Consider the following 25,582-nt stretch of genomic DNA (forward strand, 5'->3'; position numbering starts at 1 on the left):
GCGGTGGTCTCGGTGCCCTTGGGCACTTTGGAGATGCGGGCCCTGCCCTTAGGAGCCCAGCCCCTGGTGGGAGTGGGCGGGCTGGGCTGAGTTGTTTAGTCCAGGCCTGGGGGACCCAGGGACACAGGGAGGGGGAAGGGTACCCGCCTGCTCCCCAGTCGCCTACGCCTCCATTTTCCCCCAAATCTAGTACGCTTGCAGATGCTGCGCCTCAGGGTAGGGTCACCATCCACACTTCTGGGTCGCCCAGAACCAGGGGCATCCTGTCCCCACCCCAGGCCACCATCGTCCGCGCTCTTCCTCCCGCTGAGCTCTGCCGGACACCCTCGGAACCGTCTATCCCTTCACCTGGCCCTGCCCAAGCACCGTCCCCGCTTTATGCCCTGGGGCCCCAGCTCGACCCCTCACACTCCCAGCAGGTTTCTGCGGGGTCGCGGGGGTCCTGCCCATCCAAATTCAGAAAGCTCCGGCGCCAGGTGTTTGCTCACCTCCCCGCTGAACTCCAGGAGCCGCCCTGCGCTGGGCTTGAGTCCCCCGGTACATACTTTTGGGGGGATGACGGAGGGAAGGGGGAGGTGGAGACCCTTCCTCTTTCACGGAGGTTGCGGGGGGCCCTCAGGGAAGCAGAGGGGACGAGGGTGGGGGGTGAGGCTGGACTGTTGGGAGGACAGCCCTGGCCTGGCTCGTGCTGAGGTCCGTAGCTGGAGGAGGTGGGGTGGGTGGCAGGGGCTCTCCTCCCGAGAGGGGAGGCAAGAAGGAGCCCGGGCAGGTGCCACCACATGGGGGCGTCTGTCCGGGGTGCCCCAGTCTCCTGTGGAGAAGGCGCGGCTCTGGGCCTTGGGCTGGCATCCTGGACTTTGGGCCAAAGATGGGTGAAAGGTGTTTGGAGCAGAGGGAGGTTATGTAATATAAGGTGGTGTCTCCATCCCCGCTCCGCCCAGCCTTGGCTGCAGGTCAGACATGGAGGAGGACCGGGTTGGAGAGGAGGGCAAAAGCTCTCGGGGACCTGGGCCCCTCTCCCGGCCCTGCCCCTGGCCAGGGAGGGATGGACGGGCTGGCGATCTGGGGCTCCTCAGTGGCAGAGTGGTGCCAAGTTTTTGTTTCCCTAAAGCCCTCGGAATGTCATCAGACCTGCGACTCTCCTGCCGTTGACAACACGTGTAATTACTGCTAATTAATCACAGATGCAGATGGTGCGGCCTCTCAGTTTTTTCTGAGTTCCCCAGGCAGGAGGGCGTTGGCAGAAAGGCCACCATCTTGCCCCGGCGGCACCCGCCCAGGGGTGGGGGGACCCCGGCAGCAGCACCGGCCTCTCTAGGGACCTGAGGAAAAACCCCCAAGATGCCCACGAGCTGTGTGGCGGGGGCACAGGCTGAACCTCTGCTGGGGACTTAGCATCCTAGACTTCCCCGAGTGTTCCCCACCCACCCCCCAAAAGCATCTGTGTTCAGCCTGCTGCCTCCTGGAGAAACAGGGAAGGACCCTCTGGAGAGACACTGGGGAGGCCAGGGACCACAAAGTATATGCCATGCGCCCTCCAAATGGACCTGGCCCTCCCCCTGCCCCTCGTGGACACAGTCCTGGCTTAGTGAGGGGCCTGGTCCGCCCTGCAAACCAACAAAGCTCTGGGGACAGAAATCGCAGTTCTCCAGAGCTCTGTGTGAGGCTGAGCCAGGGTGACGCATGTGTAACAGTGTGAGCACGTGCATGGGAAAGGGGGCCCGCAGGGGGACCCTCTGCTTCCTAGTCTTTGGCCTGCAGCATCTTAAGTTGGGGCCCCTCCCCACCCGTCTAAAGGTGCTGTGTGTGCCCGTCTGGGTGAGAGCACAGGGCGGGGTGCAGGCATCCCCCTCCCCCGGGCCAAGCCCAGGATGTGGCGCCCACCCACAGATGCCGCAGCCTGCGGGGGGTGTGGGGGCGGGGGGGGCGGGGAGTCGTCTTGAATCTGGCTTGTGTTGAATGACCAGTGTTGACCACGGCAGAGCAGCACAAGGGGGAGGTGCTGACGGTCCCTGGGCGCAGCGGCTGGACGCTGGCGGTCCGAGCAGCGCATGTGCCCTGCTGCCCGCAAAGGACCCAGAGCCCCCTGAGCCCCCGCCCACCACGGAGCCCTCCCAGGGGTGTAGGGCCCGGTGGCGGCGCGCTTGGGCTTTTCTAGCCATTGACGAACCCCGTCCTGTTTTTCGGAGTTTTGAGGGCTCAGAGGGCCGCGGCGGGAGCGGATCCCTGGACCCTCGCCCTCCCTACCCCCCCACCCCCGTCCCAGCCTGGGCCAGAGCCGCCGCGGGTCCCGGCGCGGCCGGCAGGGGGCGCGCGCGGACAGCCGCCTGCACCCGACCCTGAAACTGGCGTTTTTTCCTCGCTAATCTGCGAGGAAAAAAAAAATGTTTTTCAGGGCAACGCGAGGGAAGAAGGTGGCAGCTCCCACTCGCTTCTCCCTCGGGTCGGGTCCGAGCTGCCAGGCCGCATGCCACTCCCCGACGGGGCGCGTACCCCAGGGGGCGTCTACCGGGAGGCGCGCGGCGGGGGCTACACCAACCGGACCTTCGAGTTTGACGACGGCCAATGCGCCCCCAGGTACAGTCTGCTGCGCCCTCCCCACGCGGGGAGGCCCCGGTCTAACCTAAGACCCCCGAGTTCCCCCTCAGGCTCCCGCACGCTCCAGGACCCGCCATTCCCAGGGCCATCCAACTTCCCCAGGACCCGCGAGTGCCCTCCCAACCACCTTGGGGAACAGGGGCGCCCCTCAGGGTGGGCCGCACTAATCAGCAGGTGCCCAGGCAGCAGCGTCCGTCCCCATCTGTCCTCGACCTGGTAAGAAGCTGGGGGGAGCGGCCGTGGCTACATGGGGGTCCTGAGCATCTCCCAGGTGGGGGGAGTGGCAGGGAGGCTGGGGGCGGTGCAGGGCCTTCCATCTCCCCCAGCCCCTGCCCCACCCCAGCTTGGGGAGGAAGGTTCCATCCTTCTTGTGTGGCATGGCAGTGCTCGGCCAGGGTGGGGTGCCCGGCGAGGTTACCCCACACAGTAGGGGGTTTCCAGAGCAACCTTCCAAGGAAGAGTCCCCAGTGGGAAGTGGGCTAAGTGGCTGTCAGATGAGGGCGGGAGTCCTGGGTTCTGGTCACTCCTCGTTCCCCGCTGGCCTATCCCTGGGAGGAGAGGGCCAGTTGAGAAGGGCATTCAGGTGACCTGGAGCTAGCTGTTCCCTGTGCAGTGTCCTGGGATGGCATGCGTCTCCCACCCACCCAGTGACCAGTGCAGAGGCACGGACCACCAGCTGAGTGGGACAGTCCTGAGCGGAGGTTGCCCCAGGGTCCGGGTTCCCCATCCTCTCCCCCATCCCTCGGCTCTTGAAAACAGGCAAGTCTGCCCCTCACCCTGTCCCCAGAGCCAGACTCCAGGGGACCCTGGGCAGAGCCGGTCACTGCCTTGGGCGAACCCCTCCCCACCAGGACAGAGCCCTTTCTTCTGGATCCTGCCCAGTCTCAGGCTGTCCTGAGGCCAGAGAAGGGGGTGGAAGAGCATACCTGAGAGCGGGAGGCCTGGTGCGGCTGCCTGTTTGTTCTATGGGACTCAGTTTCCCCGAGTGTAAAATGAGGAGGTAGGGCGGATGGTCTTTAAGGGCTGCCTCTGGTGAGGGACCAGGCTGGAGAGGAGGTTCCCAGAATCAGGAGGCAGGCACAGCACCCACCTGGCACCCGGGGGAGTCCAGGGTACAGTGTGGGTGAGGAGCAGGTACTCTGAGGGTGGACAGTGACTTGGTGATGTCCTTGGGAAGTGGGCACAGCCTGGACGTGCTCTGAAGGGCTATCCGGGGGATGCCTGTCAGACACAGAGAAAATGACCCCAAGGGGGTCCTGGATTGCCCTCGTCTTTGTGGGCTGGCTGGCCCCTACCATCTCCCTCCCCAGCCTAGCATTGCCCTCCCTGGCCATTCTGCTGGAGTTTATCACCTGCCCTGCTGGGCCTGACCTGCTCCAGACGAGCCGGCAGGACTGTGTCCTCAGGGTCCAGCCTTTAGCTCCAGGCCTCATCCTCCGGGTCCTTCCAGACACCTGTCTCTCCCAATTGGCCCTGCCCACCGGCCCAGGACAGCTCCTCCTCCCCGCTGGACTGAGCTGGCCTCCGTTGCAACAGAGATTCCCTGTCACACTGCAGGCAGAGCAGCTGCCAGCACAGGAGGGATGTCAGGCGTCAGGCTCGGGGAGGGAGCAGGACCTGGGCTTGGCTGGGCTCAGGAGCGGGGAGCTGAGCTCCAGGTGAGGCCAAGGCTTGCGGCCCAGGCAGGTGGCTTCAGCTGCAGAAAGAAGAACCTTCATGCTGCCTGGTGGTGGGGGGAGCTCTGCGGGGCAGGTTTCCGCACCAGCTTTCACATGGGGAGGAGGGTGCCAGGCAACAGCGTGGTCAGAACCCAGGCCCTGGAGTCCATAGGCCTTGGTGCCAGGCCTTGAGCAGGCCTCTGTCTTTCCTGGGTGCTGGAGGATGCCAGCCTTGGTGCTGTGGTTCAGAGGGGGCAGGAGGTGCTTGGACACCCCACCCCACTCCAGTGCCCCAGCTCAAACCCCCAGCTCCATGCTAGTGGTGTCCCTGAGTCAGCCCCAAGGCCACCAGGCCGGAAAGTGGGGCTCCAGAGAGGAGCTCCTGGCCTTCCAGTTTGCAGGGGTCTTCACGGGCCTCTGGCCTCCAGGCTTCCTGCTCCCACCCCCATGCCATGGAGTCCCAGGCCCTCAGCTGCCTCCCCACAGGCCCTGGAGATGACAGCTATTGTAGGACAGGGAGGGACCAGTGGCCCTGGTGGCCCCAGAGCTGGCAAGTGCCCACCCCCTGCCCAGCGCACTTCGCATCAGAGCCCCTGCCAGGCCTTTCCTGGAAATACCACTTCCCAGCAGCTGTGCTCCAGGGAGGGCCTGGGACCCTCTAGGCCCTGATGGGATCAGGCCCTGGCATCCTGCCAGGGTACATGCCTGGCCCAAGGTCCTGGCCAGCCCTCCAGGCCCATATTAGGGAGCAGTGCCTTCAGCAGCAGGAAGTAGCTCAGGGCTCATGGGAAAGGTTTGAGGGCCCAAGGTACCGCCCAGCACTGGCCGGCAGGAGGGACGGCTCGGGCCACGGGGAACTCAGGGGTCTGCTGTGGCCCAGGAGTGGCCACAGTAGCAGCTCAGGAGGACAGAGGTGAGTGAGAAGGGAGCAGATGGGGTCCCCATGAGGGCCTCTGCTTCTGTTCCAGTGGCTGGCCTGGGTGTGGCCTGTGTCCTTGCACCCGGCAGCCTCCAAGTGTGCTGGTCTGGTTCACCCACCGTATGGGGAGCTCTTGATTAACACAGAATATTACTTGGGACGAGCCTGGTGTGGCAGTAGCGGGGCCTTGCTGTGGGGCCATCTCATGCCCTGGCGGAGGGTGTTGGGGGGCGTCTCGGGCTCTCCCCTGAGGCTTTTTGTCCTGCTTCCCCGGGATGCAAACTTGCAGGCTTTGACCCAGGTGCCATCAGCCCTGGAAAGGGTGGCACTTCTGTGTCTCCCACAAACAATCCCAGGTTTCTCTGCAACAGGAAAGTTTGTCCAAGTGTGTCCCAGCCCTGCATGGGTGAGGGATGCTGAACGGGTATCGTGTACCCAAAAACAAGTGCTGTGTGTGCCTGTGAACCTGGGCGCTCCGTGAGCCAGGCAGGCGCACCGTGGGCACGTGTGTGAGAGCTGGAGGAGGATGTGTGGGGCCCGCCAGCCAGCTTGTGTGACCTTGAAGTCACCGGTCATGAGTCTGGGGAAAGGCAGGCTGGGCTCAGCGTGCCCGTGCTAGGTAGCTGGGTGCCAAGGCCCGGTTAAATGGGCATCTTTCAAAGGTGTCTTGGGACCTCTCCCAGCTGTGTGTGTGGATAAGGCCACCCATGTTCACCCAGACCCACTTCCACCTGTGGAACTTGGAAGTGAGCCAGCGGGGCTGCAACTGAGGCCAGGATGCGATTGGCCCAGGGAGGTGAGACCAGTACTAGCAGCTGGCAAGTGTAACAGGTTTGCAGGGGACAGTGGCAGGGCAGAGGCCGCGAGCTTCCTGGGGTAGGTCCCTGGGAAGGCCCTCCTTGAGAGGGGACCTCCAGCTGCTCTCTAGATCGGGGGCGGAAGGTGGGGAGGTGGGAGAGGAGGGTGGCCTCACTGGAGCAGAGGTGGGGGCATCAGGAGATGGAGGGCATTGCAGGACCAGGGTCTGGACTGGCACAAGGCGGGCGCCCCGGGAGGAGCAGAGGGCCTGGAGGAGCTTCTGGGAACTGTGTCTGTGAGGTTGGTCCATCCCAGCACTGAGATGCAGTAGCTGTGTCAGCTCTGGCGAGTCACTTCACCTCTCTGGGCCTCAGTTTCCTCATCTGTAGAATGGGAGTGCTAGCATGGACCTTACGAGGTTGTGTTGAGCCCACGCTGACAGCACATACTCGGTGTTTACAAAGTTGTGTTGGCGTCGGGAGCTCGCACACCGGCCAGTTTGTCTTTGCCTTGTCACGCACCAGCCTGTGTTGACACGTCAGAGCTAAGCATTTGTCCGGTGACTTCCCGAGATGGATTCTTAAAAGTGGAATTGCCTGGTCAAAAGATTCCCACAGTGTTAATGTTTGCCGCATGGCCCGCGGCCCCCAGGGGTGGGAATGGCTCCTCCTCACAACAGTGCCGGGGTGCGGCGTGTGCCAGCTGCCACCGTCTCCTCCTCGGCACTGTCGCCCTGGGGCACCTGTGTCCTGCCAGGCACCACTCAGGCCTCGGAGGCTGAGACACAGCTGGCCCCTTGGTGCCCAGGAAAGGCACACAGGCCTCCTCCTTTGTAGCCACTCTGGGGCACTCCACAAGAGGGGCAAAGAGGGCTTCCATCTGCCTGTGACTCCCTCCAGGGGCCAGAAGTGGGTCCTCATGCTTCACAGGCACCAATAGTGCTTTTGCCTGGGGCAGACCCAAGCTGTGACAGACAGCCAGGGCTCAGACCACCACACACAGCAGCTTTCCAGTGGATTTTCCTGACTCCAGCCACATTGAGGGAGGGGGCTGGGGCAGGTATTGGGAGCGCCAGTGAGTTGGTCATTTTCTGAGCATGATGGCAGCTCAGGGTACGGGCCCCTAGATGGAGCAGGGGCCCTGTGCCTCAGCCTCCCTAAAGTGGCCCAGCCCTCCCAGAGTTCATTGGTGCTGAGGAAATGGAAGCCTCACTTGTGCCTCAGTTCCCAGAGAGGCCCAAGGCCAGGCACGGTGGGTCATGCCTGTGATCTCAGCGCTTTTGGAGGCTAAGGCGGGAGGATTGTTTGAGGCCAGGAGTTCGAGACCAACTTAAGCAACATAGCAAGACCCCTGTCTCTACAAAAAAAAAAAAAAATTAAAAATCAGATAAGGCGCGGCGCACCCCTGCAGGCCATGCCAGCCCTCAGGTGCTCAGCATGGCCAGCCCAGGGACCTGGCACAGTTCTCTGGGGGAATGAGCAGGGGCATGGTGGTGCCTCCCATAGCTGTGGGAGAGGGGCGGCTTCTCCTCCAGGTGCAGCCCCCACCACGGCCTCCCCACCCTCAGGCTGTCCACCCTAGCAGGGCTGTCCCCAAGGGTCCCCTGCCGGCTCCAGGCTGTGCTCCTTGCTATGATCACCATTGCCCCCAGCAGCCAGCTCAGCTCGAGGGTACTGACAGCTGACGTGTGCAGTCACCAAGCATCTCCCAGCAGCCACAGCATGGCCGGGGGCAGGGGCTGTGGGCCGATGCAGCTGGAGAACAGGGTGTGGCCTGTGAGAAGGACCAGGCAAGGGTCCCGGGCACCCAGGACCCTGAGATGGACTTGCCATCTGACCCTGAGTGACCAGCACGCTGCTGCCTGCTGCAGGGGGTGGGGACAGCAGAAGAGCTCGCCTGGCGTCTGGCCCAAGCCCAGGCTTCTCCTCCCCCGACAACCTTGGGCACGGGTCCAGGGGTGATGGCCCCCACAGCCTCGCCTGGGGCCCCTGTGTCCACTGTGCTGCTGGCCTTCCCCTCTTCCCTCCGGGCTGGGAGAAAGCTGCTCTGAAGTCTGTCTGGATAAATCTATAGCTTGATTTCGGCTCCTCCATGTGTTCTGAGCTTTCACTTTGGATCCTAAAGCATCTCAGGAGATGGTGCTGAGCAGCCACCCTCGCATGGGCAAGAAGCCCCTCCCCTAAAGAGAGACATCACTGAGGACGCTTGCCTGCCCAGCTGCCTGGGCATCTCGAGCAGCTCTGACTTTTTAATCATTGTGCAAAGGAAGCGTTGAGTTTTCTGCCATGGTCAGCAGAGAGGTTCTGCAGCTTTGCACTTGCTGGACACTAAGCCCAGCACTCAGACGCCCCCACCACAGTGATGCTATGCCTGCCTGGGGGACTCTCCTGGATGCAGGGTAGGGATGCCCACGCACATACAGGCACATGCACACAGATCCATGTGCATGCACACATATGTGCACATGTATACATATGCCCATGTACATGCATGCATACATGCGTATTGTACATGCATGCATGCACATATTCGTACACATGCCTCTGCATACACATACATGCTCATTTACACACACATCAGCATGCATGTGCGTATTTACGTGCTTACATGTGCTCATCTTCCTCCTCCCTAACTTCTCTGTCAAACATGGCTCGCCCAGCTCCTGGAAATTTTGAACTGAGTGTGAACAAGAATGTATTTTAGGAGAGAAACCTCATTCCCTTAGCCAAAGACAGTCACAATCTTTTTTTGTTGTTGTTTTTTCAGACAGAATCTAGCTCTGTCACCCAGGCTGGAGTGCAGTGGCGCAGTCATGGCTCACCGCAGCCTCAACCTCATGGGCTCAAATGATCCTCCCACTTCAGCCTCCTGAGTAGCTGGAACTACAGGCACCATGCCTGGATAACTTTTGTTATTTTTTGTAGAGGAAGGTTTTTGCCATGTTGCCCAGGCTGGTCAGGAACTCCTGGGCTCAAGTGATCTGCCTACCTCGGGCTCCCAGAGTGCTGGAATTACAGGCGTGAGGCACCATGCTGGACCACAAGCAATGTTAAGAGAAGTCTTTGCGGGAAAGGACATTTTATCCAGGACTTCGTATGCTGATCCTGAGAGGCAGGCTCCTTGCTTCTTTCTGAGCCCCACCCAGGGCAGAAATAAGGGCCTGATGATGCTGGAGTTTAGGGAAGGACATCTTTAGCCCTTAGCTGTTCCGTTTGCCATAACACGTCGTGCATGATGTATTCACTTTGCAAAGCACAATGGGTGAGACGCTGCCCTAGAACCCCACCCTGCCCCCGGCACTGTGGCTGCCAGTGTGTGGGGACAGTCTCTATATCACCTACAAGCTGGGTGCCCAGAGAAACCCACCTCTTCTTTAGGGTTCTGTGGAAAGAGGTCATGTTTAGTTTTTAAATGGGGTTCATTATATGTCATTCTGTTTGTGTAGTGATGCATCCACGCGGGCTCACGCAGGCTCACAGAGACCTGTGCCTTCACAGAGCAGTCTTGGCTGTAGCTGTCAGTCGCTCCTCAATTCAGGGACGTGCAGGCTGTTTGCAGTGTTCACCTTCATACGTGAGGCCGTGATGAAAATCCATGCCTGGGCCTCCTCGGACACAGATCAAAAATGTCCCCAGGTAGAGGTTCCAAGTTGGAGAGGACCCAGGATTCCATCATAATTAATCCACTGCTCCCAGTCGGCTGGACACTACACGAGAGCCCTGGCTTGCAGAACCCCCCGTTCTGTAACCACAGCCGATCACTGGCGCAGGAGACCGTCCAACTCTGCATCTCTCTAATTATTAGCTAGGTGGCTTGTCTTTACTTGTGCATTGTTTTCCGTTCCTCTTGAACCTCACTCATCCATCCTTTGAGTCGTTTTCTTTTTTGAGACGGAGTCTCGCTCTGTCACCCAGGCTGGAGTGCAGTGGTGCGATCTCAGCTCACTGCAACCTCCACCTGCTGGGTTCCAACAATTCTCCTGCCTCAGCCTCCCGAGTAGCTGGGATTATAGGTGTGTGCCACCACAACCAGCTAATTTTTGTATTTTTAGTAGAGATGGGGTTTCACCATGTTGGCCAGGCTGGTCTCAAACTCCTGACCTCAGGTGATCCACCCGCCTCAGCCTCCCAGAGTGCTGGGGTGACAGGCGTGAGCCGCCGCGCCCGGCCATGTTTTCTGCTAGATTGTTTTCCTTTCCACGGGACCTGTAGGCACCAGGCTGTGTTCTGATGATTATTCTGTTGCAAATATCTTCTTCCTGTTGGTCGCTTATTCTTTCCTTTTGCCAGTGATGTCTTTTGATAAACAGCAGTGTTTTGTTCAGATGTAGAAGCTTTTATAAATCTATTCCTCTTGGAATAGATGATTTTTGGGTTTTGTGTATTAAATAAAAGGCCTTCTCGGCTCTGAACACTTTTCCCTGTATTTTCTTCCCATCTTGTCCTTGGTTTGGGGCTGCAGCATGGGGTCTAATCTTATTTTATCCAACAGAAGACACGTTGCATAGCATAGGCTGGAGCCAGGTACTGGGTTCAAGCACCGGCCCTCCCAAGGCAAGGGGACAAGTGATAAACAAGGACAAATAAGGAACAAGGTCAAGTGCGTTTCTGAAGTTCTCCGGCCTCCATTTCTCCATCAACACAATGGGAAGGATGTCGCCCCTCCTGATATTTGCAACCGTGACTTGAGTCAGGACAGGTGGAGCTGCACTCGTCCCAATACCATAGGACCGAGGAGTGCCCCCCGCCTCCTTTCTCAAGCCTGGATTCCAACGTGGGCTTCAGCTGGTCAAGGCACTCTGCTGTGTCTCCCCACTCTCTGTCTTTTCTTGGGCCAGACCGCAGAGTGTCAGCTGCTGTGGCTGGACATTGGTGCTGGCAGCAGAAGACGAGGGCCCTCTCTGTTCCTTTTCACAACTGCTGTGGCTGTTCTTGCATCTATAGTCTTCAGGATTAATTTTTGAGACAGTTCATCAAATTCTGAGAAAATAGTGATGCGCTCTTGATTGGCGGCGATTCCCTTTACCCGTGTTTGGAGAAGGGACTGTTAGACCCTCAGGAAGAAGACCTCCGTCTTCCGCCAGCGACAGCTTTCAGTCCATCTCTCGGGAACGCCGTGCGCCCCTGTGGGTTTGGGGCAGGGTGGAGCCTGGGTTCAGAGCTCCCGCGCCTGCTGTGAGCAGGGCTTTCTCCCGGTGGCTCTCTGCTCCTGCTCTCCGTGGTGCTCCTGGGTTGGCCACCGTACTAGGTTCCGTATTTGCTCTAGTAGGTTCTCAGTTGATTCCTCTTGGGTTTTCCAGTAAGCAATCATGCCAACTCCAAACAGAGCCCCCTTCATGACTCCTTGCTTTTATCCTTTTTCTCACAGCAGTGCACAGATGAGGCCTCCTTTATGATGGCAAGGGCAGCCTCACATTCCCAACTGGAACGGGAATGCCCAGAGCCTTTGGCGGGAGAAGCTTGTCTTTAAGCACTGTGTCAGACAGCCCTGGCTCCGTGGCCACCGGGAACAGATGCAGGGGGAGTGAGAAGCAGGCACTCCCGGCTATCAGAAGAGCCCCCCAGCTGGCCAAAGGCAGCACAGCCCGAGGTGAACCTGGACCTGGTCCCCACCCCAGTGCCTCTGCCGGGACCTCAGTGACGCTCCTTGGGCTATGGGAGCCACTTGTCCTTGCCAGGAACTAGGGATGGAGACTGGCTTCTGAGAACTGTTATCAGGATTCCATGCCACCACCTGGCTTGCCAGGGTGCCTGGCGTGCAGCTGGCTCTCAGTCCATGGCAGCCGGCACTGAGCACAGCTGCCGGGCTCCCCTCTGACGGGGTTGTCAGGGTCATTGCACGTGACTACGTGTGCACCAAACAGCTGACGGGGACTTCCTGTTGCCGTGCCCAGGTGTGGACTGCCTCGCTCATTCTTGGCCTCTCCAGATGGATTCCAAAAGTCAGTGTCCCAAGCCTGAGGTCTCTGATGGGCCTCAGCTGAGCGGAGGGGGCACGCTGGGCGCCGGCCATCCTGGGTCATAGCCTTTGTCCATGAGAGCTCAGCCAAACTGCTGGCCATGCTACACCTGCTGTAGCTGAAGCACTCACGTGCAGGCCCTGTTCCGCGTGCCTCAGGCATGCTGTCTGGTTACATCTTCACACTCTTCCTGTAAGGGAACAGGCGTCAGTATCTCCCTTCACGCATGAGCAAACAGGCTCAGGGAGGTGAAGTGACTCGCCGGGGGCTGCCCAGCAGGACTGATGGGCCAGGACTGAACTCATGCCAGCGGGACTCTTGCCACTCTCTGGGCCTGCAGGGTGTGTGCTGACAGCCCAGAGAGTCCCCAAGAGGAGCAGGGGGGTGCTCTGAGCCCCTGGGCTGCCCCGGCCTTGTCTAGGGGCTGTGCTCTGTCCCGTCACCTCAGCCCTGGCTCCAAGGGGTGTGTGAGTCCCACAGGTTGAGCTCCACACCTTGTCCAGAGAGTAGTGTAAGGGCTGAGGAGAGGGACACCTTCCTTAAGCCACCAAACACAGAATTCTTATGGAAATTGGTAATTATTTGGCACAGCAGTCACTCAGAAAATAAAAAGATCATGGATGTGGCCTTGGGGGTCCTAGATTTCCTCCAGGGCCCCTTGGGTCACACAGGGAGGACAGCGCAAGAGAAGAGGGGGTGCAGAATTTCAGGTGGGCCCCAGGGTCCCCGTGTCTGGCTATGCCAGGGTTATGTTCCAGTTCCACCTGAACCAGCTTCAACAGGGACCAGACCCCCCAACACTCCCCTCTCCCCCTGTGCCCAAAAAAGCTGGCCGATGTAGGCCTTCCTGCTTGCGAAAATTCTCAACCAGACCCCAAGGACACAGGGAGCAGCTGCTTTGCTGCTGTCCTCCTGCGATGGGCCCCTTTCCCAGAGACCCTGTAGCCCCGGCCCTCAGCCAACACAACAGCGAAGTATTTTCAAGGTTTCTGGCTCTGTGCGGGGAACAAGGCAGGATGCCAGGAGGCCTGCGGGACACCTGCTTATGGCCGTGTGCTCACTCAAGTGCCAAAGCAGCTTCCCAAGGGAGGAAGGGCAGCTTGTCCTTGTCACCCTCCCCAGGCCACATCTGGGGAGCAGGGGTGGGGCCAGGTCTCTGGACTCCTGGTGCACTTCCTTCCCCCGGTGACTCCTGAAGCAAGCCAAGGTCCAACCCCCTGAGCTTGTCCATGGGCCCTGCCAAGACTGGGCCTTGAGGCCAGGAGGAGGAACCAGAGCTGCTCAAAAGGCAGACGGGGCGGGGACGGGAGGAGGCAGCCACGCCTGAGGAGCCGGCAGTCTCTTGGGGTTTTGCCATTGAAAGGGGCTTTCAGTAAGGCAGGCACAAAATCAAGAAAATAGAGCCCCGACCCCTGGCCACGTGGTTCCCCTGCCTGCCTGCACCTCCCCATGGCCCAGCCAGCTTGTGACTAAGGAAAAACATGCAGCTACGCTGATGCAATTAGGAAAATGTTATTTTTTAAACGCTGCCAGATCCTGGGGGTTGAAGCTGTGACCTCAGAACAAGGAGCAGGGTTTGGGGCACGCACCTGCTGCCTGCAGCTTCAGCCTGGGGTGCCCATAGCTCCTTGCCTGCTGCTTGTCTGAGGGTTAGGGGACACAGGAGAGGCACTTGGTGGGGGCTCAAGGAATGTGCCCACCCCTCCCGACTCGAGGAGAGAGAGGAGAGTTTTGTAGCATCCCTGGACCTGGTGTTCCAAATGAGTGGCCTCTGTGCAGGGCCTACGGGCACAGCACAGGGAGCTGGGTATGGTCAGAGCCTCCTGCCCCTGCCCGTGGGGAAGCCAGCCCCCTCCATCCCCCCTCTGCTCTCCTGCTGGCCTCGAAGCCTTGAACAAGGGCCGGCCTGGGCCAGGTAAGGAGCTCCCTGCCCCTCAGCTCCTGCTTCTCCTGGAGCAGCCAAAACTCACTTACTTCAGTGGGGGACATGGGGACAGGAAAGATGCAAGACCCTTGGAAGACACCTGCTTGGGCCCCCAAGAACTGCAGACCACCAGGGGTCCTCCCACTCTACCTGGTGTGCCACAATGCCCCTAACCTGCGCTGCCAGCTCTCTGTGTCTCTTTGATCCCTCACCTGGTGACAGTGGCAGGGCAGCTCAGGGCCCAGAGGGCCTGGCAGCCCCCCCGGGGTTCTGACCTGAGCTGAGCTGCTCCGCCTGGGGAGGCTGCAAACAAGGGTGTCTTCTTAGGCCTCCTGGTCACTCCACCCTCACCCCTCAACAGCCTGAGGGTCTGAGACGGGGGTCTCTGGGGCTGGACCCTGAAGGAAGGTTGAGCAGCCGGCCTCGGCAAAGACCCTGGGGACAGGGAGGGGAGCTGGGGAGTTGGGAGGGGTTGCAGGGGTCTGGCGGGGCTTCAGAGCAGGGGGAGGGCCTCCATCCCGGCTCTTGGGGGATCAGGGAGGAGTGGTGCGCGCCTGTCCCTGAGCTGGCCATGACAGCTCCCGTCCCCCTTACCTCCTGCCAGGCCCCGGGGCCGCTTTGGAGGGAGCCCCGCCCCCTGCCCCTGCGCAGCCCCCGCCCTAGCCCCAGCCCGGCGCAGCCGGTCCCGCGCGCCCCCGCCCGCATGTGCCGCCAGGCCCGCCCTCGCCCGGCCGCCCGCCCGCCCGGTGGGTCGCGGTGGCCGCGGGCTGCGCTGCGCGGGCCGGGCCTGGCGGGCCGGGGGCTGCGCGCGTCCGCGAGGGCGCCCGGCGCGGGCTGAGGGGCGCTGGCGTGTGCCCGCAGGCGGCCCTGCGCGGGGGACGGCGCGCTCCTGGACACCGCCGGCTTCAAGATGAGCGACCTGGACTCCGAGGTGCTGCCCTTGCCGCCGCGCTACCGCTTCCGGGACCTGCTGCTGGGCGACCCGTCCTTCCAGAACGACGACAGGTAGGGACGGGGCGGCGGGTGGGGGGGCCGGGGTCGCCGTCCCGGCGCCGCCGCACGCCCGGAGCTGTCCGCGGTGCTGACGGCCGGTCCCGCGCGCCCCCGCAGCCGCCGGCGCCCTTCAACTTTTCCCGGCTTCTGGGGACGCAGAAGTTTCGGAGGGGGTGGGGGCAGGGGGAAGCATCTTCTCGGGAGGGGGTCTCCGGAGGAGGGCGCGGGATGCTCGGAGCTGCGGAGTCTTCCAGAGCCCGACTTGGGGCGCGGAGGCGGAGGGCGGCCTGGCCTTCCGGTGTCTGCTCCCAACCCCCAGCACCCCAGTTTTTCTGGTTTTGGGGGCAAGCCAGGGCCGGAAGCGCCCCGGTGGCGGAGCCCGCAGCCTGGCTGAGGGCTGGCGTCCTCCAGGCTCAGGCAGCGGTCCTTGATTAATTATTCAATGAGGGAGCTTGTCCTTCAGGTTCGTGACCTGGTCACTTATTCCGAGTCACCGTGTCCCCATCCCCTCAACATCTCCTGGGCTAAAAAGGCAAAATGAATTGTGTCTTTCAGTTAAGGACCAACAGGATGAGCCCATGGGAATAATTCATCCGCTGAGGGGGCTGGCAGGAAGCTGGAAGAAATGTTGCTTTTCTCTCCTCCTTTTCCCCAAATAGCTGTCTTGGGTAAACACCCAGCACTTTAGCTCTGCCAGGCTCTGGGGAGGCGCTTTTTTGCCTGCAAGTGAAGGCAAGTGCTCTGAGGACTCACGCGGAGCTGGAGCCCGCAGGGGCTTCAGGTCAGGAACCGCTCCTCTTTCAGCGTGTAGGGTACGGCAGGGTCGGGGTTGTCACTGTCTCCAGGGCTCCGTCACCACCCAGCCCTGGGCTCAGCTAGCAAATCCGCAGTTTCCCCCAACAACGCAATTATTCAGGTTAGCACACAAAGTACACGAGGTTGAAAATGGTCAGGACACAAACAGCTTTCAGAGTAACCTACTGCTGAAACCGCAGCTGAAAAAGAAATCATGTTTGTAACTAGGGTCAGTCCTAGGGACTGTATCCATGAGGACCATGAAGATTTGTAAAAAGAGGGTCTTAAAACCCCTCTGCCTGCGGGGGACGGAATATTCTACCAGACCTCCCGTAACATTCGGTTGTGTGAACCAAGAGTCAGGAGTGGGGACTGAGCCCAGTCTTCATCCACTCAGAATCAGGGAGTGTGCGTCCTGCAGAGAGGCCTTTTAAACTTGGTTTTTTTATCTTGTTGAACTCAGTGCTCTAATAATGAGCCCACCTAAGTGCAAATGCCCAGGTGAAGAGTTCAGTTTATCTCTCTGTGTGGGCAGAGGGCAGTCAGCCAGGCTGGTCCCAGGGCGGCGTGCGTGGCTGGGAGGCTCTCCTGGGAGCCACACAAAGCTTCCCTAGGCTGAATCCGTGGACTCAACATCTTTCTAAGCCAGCACCAGCCCCTCAGATGCCTGTTCAGCTGGGACTTGGTTAATTCTTGAAAACAGCAGCCCTGGGAGATCCTTCCGATATTGGGCAGGAAGCGGTGTCCATCCGCCTAATGGTGCCTGGGGCTCCCAGATGACTCGATAACGCCTGTGGCTGTGGTTGATCTAATTGTAATGCTGTATTCCTGAGTGTTCAGGAGTGGACAGCAGAGGCTTTTGCTGTCCGCCTAGAGAGAACCATGCCCATCCCTGGGAGAGGAGAAGCTGGCGTGGGATTTCACAATGAGTCCCTGATCCTGGGTGTGTTCTTTTAAAATTGTGGTAAAATACATAAAACAGAATTTACCGTTAGTGACATTTAGTACACAACACTGTGCCGCCCTCACCACTGTAATTCGAGAACATTTGTATACCCTAGAAGGAAGCTCCTTAACCACTGGGACTCACTCCCCCATGCTCCCTTATCCCCCAGCCCCTGGCAGCCACCGATTTGCATTCCAGCGGTCTTGGCGTGCTGTGCCCACTGGTCGCATGGGTTGTGTGCCGATGGTATTAGGAGGTGGACCGCTGGATGTGTGTGGCTGTGTGTGCTAGCTAGTGCGTGGCTGTGGGTCCTCTCCAGGAAAGGCCCATGGGGTACAGGTCATCTGTGCCACCCCCACAAGTGCCCTGCTCTCTCTGGTTGGAAATGAAGTATACAGTGAGGTTCTATTGGAGGGAGAGTGGCCAGGGATTAGAGCATCGGGGCTGTGTGGTCACCATACCTGTCCTGTGGCGCTGTCCCTCAAGATGGCCTCAGAGATGCTGTGCTGCATACCTTTTCTCATGTGTGAAGGATGGGAGTGGACCTGGCCCTGTGGTGTTGGTGTGTATAGGACGGGAGGGGACCTGGCCCCTGTGATGTTGGTGTCTATAGGACAGGAGGGGACCTGGCCCCTGTGGTATTGGTGTCTATAGGACGGGAGGGAGGGGACCTGGCCCTGTGGTGTTGGTGTCTATAGGATGGGAGGGAGGGGACCTGGCCCTGTGGCGTTGGTGTCTATAGGACGGGAGGGAGGGGACCTGGCCCTGTGGCGTTGGTGTCTATAGGACGGGAGGGAGGGGACCTGGCCCTGTGGTGTTGGTGTCTATAGGACGGGAGGGAGGGGACCTGGCCCTGTGGTGTTGGTGTCTGTAGGACGGGAGGGAGGGGACCTGGCCCTGTGGTGTTGGTGTCTATAGGATGGGAGGGAGGGGACCTGGCCCTGTGGTGTTGGTGTCTATAGGATGGGAGGGAGGGGACCTGGCCCTGTGGTGTTGGTGTCTATAGGATGGGAGGGAGGGGACCTGGCTCCTGTGGTGTTGGTGTGTATAGGACAGGAGGGAGGGGACCTGGCCCTGTGGTATTGGTGTCTATAGGACAGGAGGGGACCTGGCCCCTGTGGTATTGGTGTCTATAGGACGGGAGGGAGGGGACCTGGCCCTGTGGTGTTGGTGTCTATAGGACGGGAGGGAGGGGACCTGGCCCTGTGGTATTGGTGTCTATAGGACAGGAGGGGACCTGGCTCCTGTGGTGTTGGTGTCTATAGGACGGGAGGGAGGGGACCTGGCTCCTGTGGTGTTGGTGTGTATAGGACAGGAGGGAGGGGACCTGGCCCCTGTGGTGTTGGTGTCTATAGGACGGGAGAGAGGGGACCTGGCCCTGTGGTGTTGATGTGTATAGGACGGGAGGGAGGGGACCTGGCCCTGTGGTGTTGGTGTCTATAGGACGGGAGGGAGGGGACCTGGCCCTGTGGTGTTGGTGTCTATAGGACGGGAGGGAGGGGACCTGGCCCTGTGGTGTTGGTGTCTATAGGATGGGAGGGAGGGGACCTGGCTCCTGTGGTGTTGGTGTCTATAGGACGGGAGGGAGGGGACCTGGCCCTGTGGTGTTGATGTGTATAGGACAGGAGGGAGGGGACCTGGCTCCTGTGGTGTTGATGTCTATAGGATGGGACAGGGAGGGGACTTAGCTTCCCTCTGAGAGTGGTTCCCCACTTCTCACCTCTGAGAGAAAGCCTGGGCCTGGTGGAGATGGTGGCCTTGGGCACCCCGAGATCTGGAAGGTTGGGGGCTGCTGGTCGGCTGGTGTCCAGCCCGGTTCCCAGCAGCTTTGCCTGGCTCCCCGTGGAGGCTGCGGGGGCTGGTGAGGCTGGCTGGGCACAGTACAGGAGTGGGCAGCTTTCCAGGGGCGCAGGGGCAAGTGAGTTGGGGGCTTCTGCCCAAGTCACCTGCCAGCTCGCCAGCCGCTGCCCTGCACAGCTGAACCCACTCCTCACGTGGACTCAGGCCTTCCTGAGAAATTGCCTCGACTGGATGTAGGAGAGGGTGCCCTAGAGGCCTAGGAGCCCAGGGAACCCCCATTTACCCCACCCAGGAATGGCAGCTCCTTGGTCTCAGCAGCAGCCTGGGGGCCTCTCCTCTTGAAGGCAGCTCTGGGAGCCTGGCCTGAAGGGTTTCTCTTCCTCAAACCTTCTTTGCCCAAAGGAACCTGCTTCAGCCTCCATGGCAGGGTTGGGTGAGTCTGGCATGGCCTCTCTCATGACCCCTGATGCTGGAATGGGTGGGCAACAATGAGGGAAATCAGGATGCTGCCAGGGGTCCTGAGGTCACCCAAGCCCTCCCCTATCCATAAGGACACGCACGTGGGGACCCCAGCCCTGGCTCTGTGGAAACCCCAAGCTGACCTGGAGGAGGGGATCGGCCGCTTGGAGGTCCCTCCTGGGTGCTTGGGGTGGGGTCTGATGCCTCTATCTGCCATTAGAAGCCATCCCATCTCTCCTCATCTTCCTCCTCATCCCCAGTGCCTGTGCCTTCCCCCTCCTGGAGTGGAGACCAGGGGTCGTCTGCCTGGCCTGGTGGGACCCCCTTCCTGTGTACTGCAGTGACTCACAGGGGCCGTGTGAGGTGGGAGGATGTGCTTATCTGAATGCGGGAGGGAGTGCAGGCGGGGGTCTGGAGGCCATGGGGGGCCCAGGTCTGAAAGGGCTGAGCCCAGCAAGACCTGCCTGCCGGCTCTGGGTGAGAAAGCCCTTAGGTGGAGGGGAGGGGACGCTGGGATGGGGTCCTGGGCTGCGGACGGAAGGGCTGGTGTGCGCGGACACGGCAGCACAGGCTCCGCTCGGGCCCCTGAGGGACCAGCATGGTGGCCTTGGCCATGGGGGTGTCTCAGGTCTGGGTAAGGTGGAAATGCCGCTTGGTCTCTCTCTGCACCAGGGGAAGAGATTGAGGGGCAGGGAGACCCAACCACCAGCACAGGGCAGGTGCAATGTGGGGGCTCAGCACAGACCGGCACCCCTCACACCCTCCCTGTTTCTACCCTGGGGCAGGCTCTGTGAGGGAAGCGGGTGCTGCTGCCAACCCCTGGCAGGCTGTGAGCGAGCAGGTGGGCGGGCAGGACTCGGGCTTCCTGTTTCCCCGGGGAGTAGAGCCTCTGGCAGTGAGTCACCACAGCCTCCATCGCCCGTGGCCTTGGACAGAGAAGAGCTCGGCGGGCCATGTGGGCAGAGGAGGCTGTACTGCTGGGCAGGCCACTCCCAGCGGGGATGACCCAGCCCATCGGTACCGCCCGGTGGAGGAAGTGGGCAGAGTTGGGAGCTCACTCACCTTAGGGACCTGATGGTGGACCCTCACCACTGCTTACCAGATGGTGTCTCGGGTGCTCCCATGGAGCAGCATTCAGCCACAGTCCACCTGTGCCCAGGCTCTGGAGCCCCTTGAGCCATGCTGAGAGTCTCACTGCCCCTCTGCCTGGGAGCCCAGGGGCAACTGATGGAGGCCCTGTCCCTCCCAGCCAGAGCCAGTTCTCAAGAGTGTCCCGGAAGCCTAAGTGAGCGTCATGGCCCTTGGAGGACACAGACTTGGGCTCTTCTTCCGCAGAGGGGTTAACAGCCCCCAAAGGGCAGCTCGAGGAGCCAGCGGGACAGGGGCTGCCTGAGGGCTTCGGTCCTGGCGGTGTCCCCGAGCTGGGTCCCGGGCACCTTGTGCAGACTCCGGTCTGTGGCAGTGGAGGTGCGGCTTCCATCCTGCCCTGCACTGAGGCTCAGGAAGATGCTGTGTATGTCGGGGGATGCATGCTTTGGGGACACTGGGGGCTGTCACACCACAGGCCCTTCTCTCCAAAGGGGCAGATTCCAGACAAGGAGTCCCAGTGGGGAGGGGTGGGGCAGGCAGCCACCCCCCGCCATGCTGCACCAGGACCCAGCCCACCGGGGCCACTGAAGCCACCACTGGAGGCAACGTCAGGGTCGCCAACACTCCCGGGCATTAAGCAGGACATGAGAGGTGCCAGGAAGGCCCTGCCCACTGGCTGGGGCTCCCGGCGGGCAAGAGGCAGCTTCGTCCCTGAGCATGGCCAGGGCCACTGCCTTGGCTCCTTGGGCCACCCCAAGCTAAGCCCAGCACCCCCCGCCATGGGGCCCAGGCACCAGGGTCACCTGGGAAGGGAGCGGCCGCCTTGCCGCAGAAAGCCCGGCCCCAGTGCAGGCCTCCTGGGGTCAGAACACTGCCCCAGAGCGGCCTGACCAGGCTGTTTCGTTAGCTCCTCTGACAACAGAGAACGGAACTTGACTTGGTTCTCTGGAGTTGAGCAACACCAAATATTTTTTCACACAACAAGCTGAGAAGTGGACCACAAACAGGGCCCGGCATTGCTGGGAACACAGGGCAGCGGGCCTGCGTGGAGGATGGACCCCTGCCGGCCCCACAGGCAGCAACTGTGGACGGGCCAGGCAGGGCCAGCAGGAGCAGGAATGGGTGCAGAAGGAGGGGGCAGCCCAGACCCCTCCCTGGCCCTGCTGGATGCACCCCTTCCATTCACCCAACCCTACCCCACAGTGACTCCAGCTGCCCCGCAGGGACAGGGTGGCTGGGAACAGACAGAGGCTTCTCTCACAGGGTGAAGGCCCCACCAGGCCTCCAAGCAGAAGGGGTTGCGGTGGGGATGTCTCTAGGAACAGCCCTGCCCTCCGAGCCCTCATCTGTCGTCCTTAATAGCTGAACAATTTCTCAGTTGGTCGGGGAAGTGCCTTGAGACCCGGGTGACTGGGTGTGCTGAGGGTCTTCTAGAATCATCCCTCCTGCGAAGAGCCTGGGATTGCATAAGTGCCCTCCTCCTGCCCAGCCCTCCCAGCTCCATCATCTCTTCCTATCCCCTCCCCACCCCCATCATCCTGCCCCCACACACCAGCCTGGCCCCTGCTGAAGAAGCAGGGGGCCCAGGCAGCCTTCCTCCAGAGGGAGCTTTGCTCCGCCTCTCTCGGGGCTGGGGGCGGGGGTCCTGCCTGTACCCCCACCCCCACCTGCTCTCTGAAGGCCACTCTGGGACCCTGAGCTGAGAAGGCCCAGGAGCCAGCCCCAGCTCCCTGAAGGGCACTGAGCCCAGAGTTTCTATGTGAAGGCGTGAGTGGCCGGGGCAGGACCTAGGGCACAGGTCAGCTCTCCTTTGGGGGTGCTCTGGGGAAGCTAGGGCTGGGCTGCGCCTGCACCACCCTGCTCCTGCCTTAGGGCCCCAGGTCCCCATGTGACAGACTCAGGTGTAGCTGGAGCTTTGAAACAGAGGGGGACAGTCAGGAGGAAGGGTGTGGCCAGGCCTGACCCAAAGGTGAAGGTGGGGCATGAGGGACACACGGCCGAGCCCAACGGGCAGTGGTGGTTTAGGGGCCGTGAAGGTTCCAGGAGGAGTCGGGGAACCATGCAGGGTGAGGGCTGGGGTGGGAGAGGCCTGGAGCTGAGTTTGGGAAGCGTGGCCCCTGGACTCGGGGACCCCCAGAAGGGGCTGAAGTGGCCCCCAACACTCTCGGCCTGAGCTGCTGGGCCAGCCCCAGCCTCGAAGCCACTCCGCTCCAGCACCGGGTCCCCTGGCGTGCCTCCTGCCCAGAGCTGCTGAGCTCAGGGAAACGCCAGCCTGCTCAGTCCCCGGGTGTGGTGGCGTAGGGGGTGGTTATATTTAACATTCTGCCTGGGGCCATCCTGCTGTGTGCAGGCGTACTGATAGGGCAGGGAGGGGCCAGGTGGGATCCCAGTCCTGCCCCTGGCCCTTCTCGCCCTGGGGCCCTTTCCAGAGCAAACACCCACAGGCTTGGGAGGACACGGCCAGCCTGAGAAATGGCCTTGGCCAGGCCGGTGGGGCCCAGGCAGGCTGGGGTCTCCTGGCTGGGGGAGGGTGCCGGCCATGCGCATACCAGGAGCCAATCCCAGAGCCTCGGGGCCACCTGTCTGTCTTTCCTGGACCCCCTTGGTGTGCCACCTGCATGATTGAGTCAAGGTCTGGTTTATTGGAGCAGGAAAGGCCCGGGATGGTGTCCGAAAGTTCTGGCAGGTTCCATGTGCTTTACGGTGTCCTGAGTGAGTGAAATGCATGTCATGATTTCTCCAGTCCCTTTCCAGCTCAGGGTCGGTCTGCCTGTGTTGCCCCCACTCGACTGTGGACAGGGCTGGAGGCCAGGCCTGCTCGCCCTTGTCTCCTGGGCTCCCTACCAGGAAGCAGGGTCCTGGAAGGTGGGCCTGAGTCAGGGTGGGGGAAGGTGACGCCTCTGCTGTGGAGACTGTGGCTCCCGGGTGGGCTGCACCTTCCTCCTAGCTCTGTCCCTCCCTCCAACGGTGGGTTCCAGGGGCTTGCGTTGCCTCCAGCCCTGGGTGACCAAGGAGTGGGCAGGATCAACAGGAGGGCCACAGAGGCTGTCGGTGACCAGGGCCCACCACATGTGAACGGTGTCTTGTGGGGCATCACCTGGCTGCGGGGGCATGGAGGAGGGTCCGTGATACCCCTGGGCCCAGGGCTGGCTCAGTCCTCAGCCTGTGCATCTTTATGACTCAAGCGGGGGGTTCTGGCTCCCCCAACCACACCTCCAGGATATTCAGGGAGACCCTGAGAGGGCGAATCCCGCGTCCCCTGGGGCTGCATCCCCCATCCCACCCCTGGGGCTGGCACAACGGGGCACATGGCTTCATCACCAAGCCCATGTCCCAGGGACCCATGTGCGTGACACAAAATGAAATTCCTCCCGCATTAGTGTAAAACAGAACACAGATGCCCAGTGGGAGGGGCTGGCATCCTCCGCGTCAGGAAGCCACCATCCGTTTGGGCTTCAGGTTGTAATTCCCAATGCGCTCCCTCCAGTGTTCCGTTTCCATCATCCGGCGCGTCCAGCTGAAATGGAATGGGTGTAAGTGTGTTTATGCCTCGTCTCAGTCTTCCCAGCTGCTATGGAAAAGCACCACAGACCCGGCAGCCTCAGCAACAGAGATTTATTTCTCAGTTCTGGAGGCTGGAAGCCCAGGATCAAGGCGCCGGCGGACCAGGCTCCCGGTGAGAGCATCTCTCAGGCTTGCACGTGGCGTCTTCTCACTGCGCCCACGGGGCAGAGAATGCAGGCTCTCTGCTCTCTTCCTGTGGGGCACTGATCCCATCCCGAGGCCCCACTCTCATGACCTCGTCTAAGCCTACTCACCTCCTGAAGGCCCTGTCTCTAAATACCATCCCATCAGCAGTGGGGGCTTCAACAAGGGAATCTGGGGGGCGCAATTCAGTCTGGAGCAGGCTTGGAGGGAAAGAAGGGGACGCTGCAAAAGATGTCGTGGGAAATCCTCCGGGGGATTAAGTTGCCCTTTCATTTCAAATTCCTTAAACTTCAAGGGCATCTGCCAGGTCCCTAGGGAGAGCCTCCTGCATGCAGCTTTCCTCTCCTCTCCAGCGCTCATCACAACAGCGGCCACTGTGTGAGTGAAGGCTGAGGCCACACTGCCTGTGCCTCCCCAGCAGTCAGTGACGGGCGTGGCTCTCCAAGGCAGTGAACTTGCAGAGTGCAGGAAGCTGGGGGCTGCAGAGCTCGCCTGCAGGGCAGCACCCCAGAGGCCTGGCAGGGTGGGTGAGCTGTCCCGTGACCCGTCACCCCTCCACCAGGTCCCAAAAGCAAAAGCGTTGGTGGGGTGTCAGGAGTTCCAGCTGTACCTAGAAATTGTCCTGCATCCTGTTCCAGGAGATATCGTCCATCTTGGGGTCAACATGGAATGCCACCTGCATGAACAGGGCCGGCGCCGGCATCCACTGCCATTGCCCGAGGCTCGGCTCCACAGGGTGGCAGGCGGGGAGGAGAGGCTGCTGCTCCCTGGCGGGAAGTTCTTGTGCACCACGTGAGCGTGTGGCTCCCGAAGAGGCATTTTGTGCCTGTGCGACCGACAGCTGTGCCCACGGGTCTGCTGCATGGCCATGTCTACACGGGGCCTGCTGCCTCCGGAGGGACCCTGGGGCTTGGGGGGCCTCAGAGCCCTGTCAGTAGGAAGGGGGCCCTGGCTCTCCTGGTGGGTGTCCGGAGCATCTAGAGCTGTCCCGGGAAGTGCCGTGTCCCAGGGACCTTGTTACTGATGATTCTGCCAGTCTGGCAAGTCCATCAAAGGCATCACCGCCTTCAGTGCCGGGCCACCCCTCGGGGCTTGCAGGCCTGGTGTCCGGCTGCCCCCAGCCCAGCACAGGTACCTCATGTCCTTAAACACCCCCTCCTCCATCCAGTCTGAGCGCCATGGCTCAGCGCAGCCCCGTCCCAGACGCGTCCGTTCTCCTGAGGGTGCTGTGGGCTGGGGAGGCCCAGGTATCCCTGCCACCTTCGCTCTGAGCCCGTCTCTTCCTCTCCAGGTTTTCATAAGAGGCCCCGGGAAGCTCCATGCCCTCCTCCCAGCACTCCTGCTTTCCCCTCTGAATTTTTATCCATCATGGGCCCCTGAATAAGAGCTGACTGTGGGATCCGGGCTCAGAGGCTCAAGAGGCACAGAGGGAGGGTACCAGGGGCCTCGCAGTCCAGGCCAGCCTCAGGGTCAGGCCTCCAGGGGCCTCAACTTTGTGTCCTCCCCATGGGGTGCTTTTCATCCCCGGAGGCCAGGCTGGGGGTGGCTCAGGGGGCGCCCTCTGCACAGGTGGGGGCAGCCGTGGGCAGGTAGAGACAGCGGGCCCCGCGTGCACTCCCATCCTGAGCCCCCTGAGCCTCAAACAAGAGTGAAGGCAGTGCCCAGGGAAGCACAGGCCAACGAGGGCAGGCACAGCCTTGTGGTGGCCAGAGAACCAGGTCCTCACCTGCAGGATCCAGGCAGGCCAGTGCTCGGCAAGGGGCGTGGCCAGTCTGCCTGTTCCTTCCCCCACGTATGCAGGCATTCGTTCATTCAGTCATGCAACAGAGGTCGAGTTGAGTGTCTGTTGTAGGCACCAGATTCAGCAAATACAAATACAGGATGCCTGGTTAAATATGACTGTCAGATAAACAGTGAATCATTTCCCAGTGGAAGT

The 25,582-nt window shown here is 61.1% G+C and overlaps 1 protein-coding gene and 1 long non-coding RNA gene across 4 annotated transcripts in view; one reads left to right on the top strand and one right to left on the bottom strand.

Moving 5' to 3' along the window:
• Positions 1-101: 101 nt before the first annotated feature.
• LOC134756918 (uncharacterized) lies at positions 102-14,864 on the bottom strand. 2 transcript variants are annotated; one of them, XR_010130395.1, is made up of 6 exons: positions 14,776-14,864; positions 8,962-12,122; positions 8,581-8,635; positions 3,970-6,569; positions 3,525-3,643; positions 102-3,146 (listed from the first exon to the last, which is right to left on the bottom strand). It is a non-coding gene; the product is annotated as an uncharacterized lncRNA (long non-coding RNA). The 2 variants fall into 2 exon arrangements; XR_010130394.1 differs by having other exon boundaries at positions 3,525-3,819.
• KCNT1 (potassium sodium-activated channel subfamily T member 1) overlaps positions 2,457-25,582 on the top strand; it is a 95,146-nt gene continuing 72,020 nt past the window's right edge. For both annotated transcript variants that reach the window (XM_063696866.1, XM_031014420.3), the window contains exons 1-2: positions 2,457-2,577; positions 14,718-14,861. In XM_063696866.1, the coding sequence (XP_063552936.1) occupies positions 2,468-2,577; positions 14,718-14,861 (254 nt within the window). In that variant the 5' untranslated portion in view covers positions 2,457-2,467. The remainder of the gene's footprint in view (positions 2,578-14,717; positions 14,862-25,582) is intronic.

Source organism: Gorilla gorilla, chromosome 13 (genome assembly GCF_029281585.2).
Source record: "Gorilla gorilla gorilla isolate KB3781 chromosome 13, NHGRI_mGorGor1-v2.1_pri, whole genome shotgun sequence".
Lineage (NCBI taxonomy): Eukaryota > Metazoa > Chordata > Mammalia > Primates > Hominidae > Gorilla > Gorilla gorilla.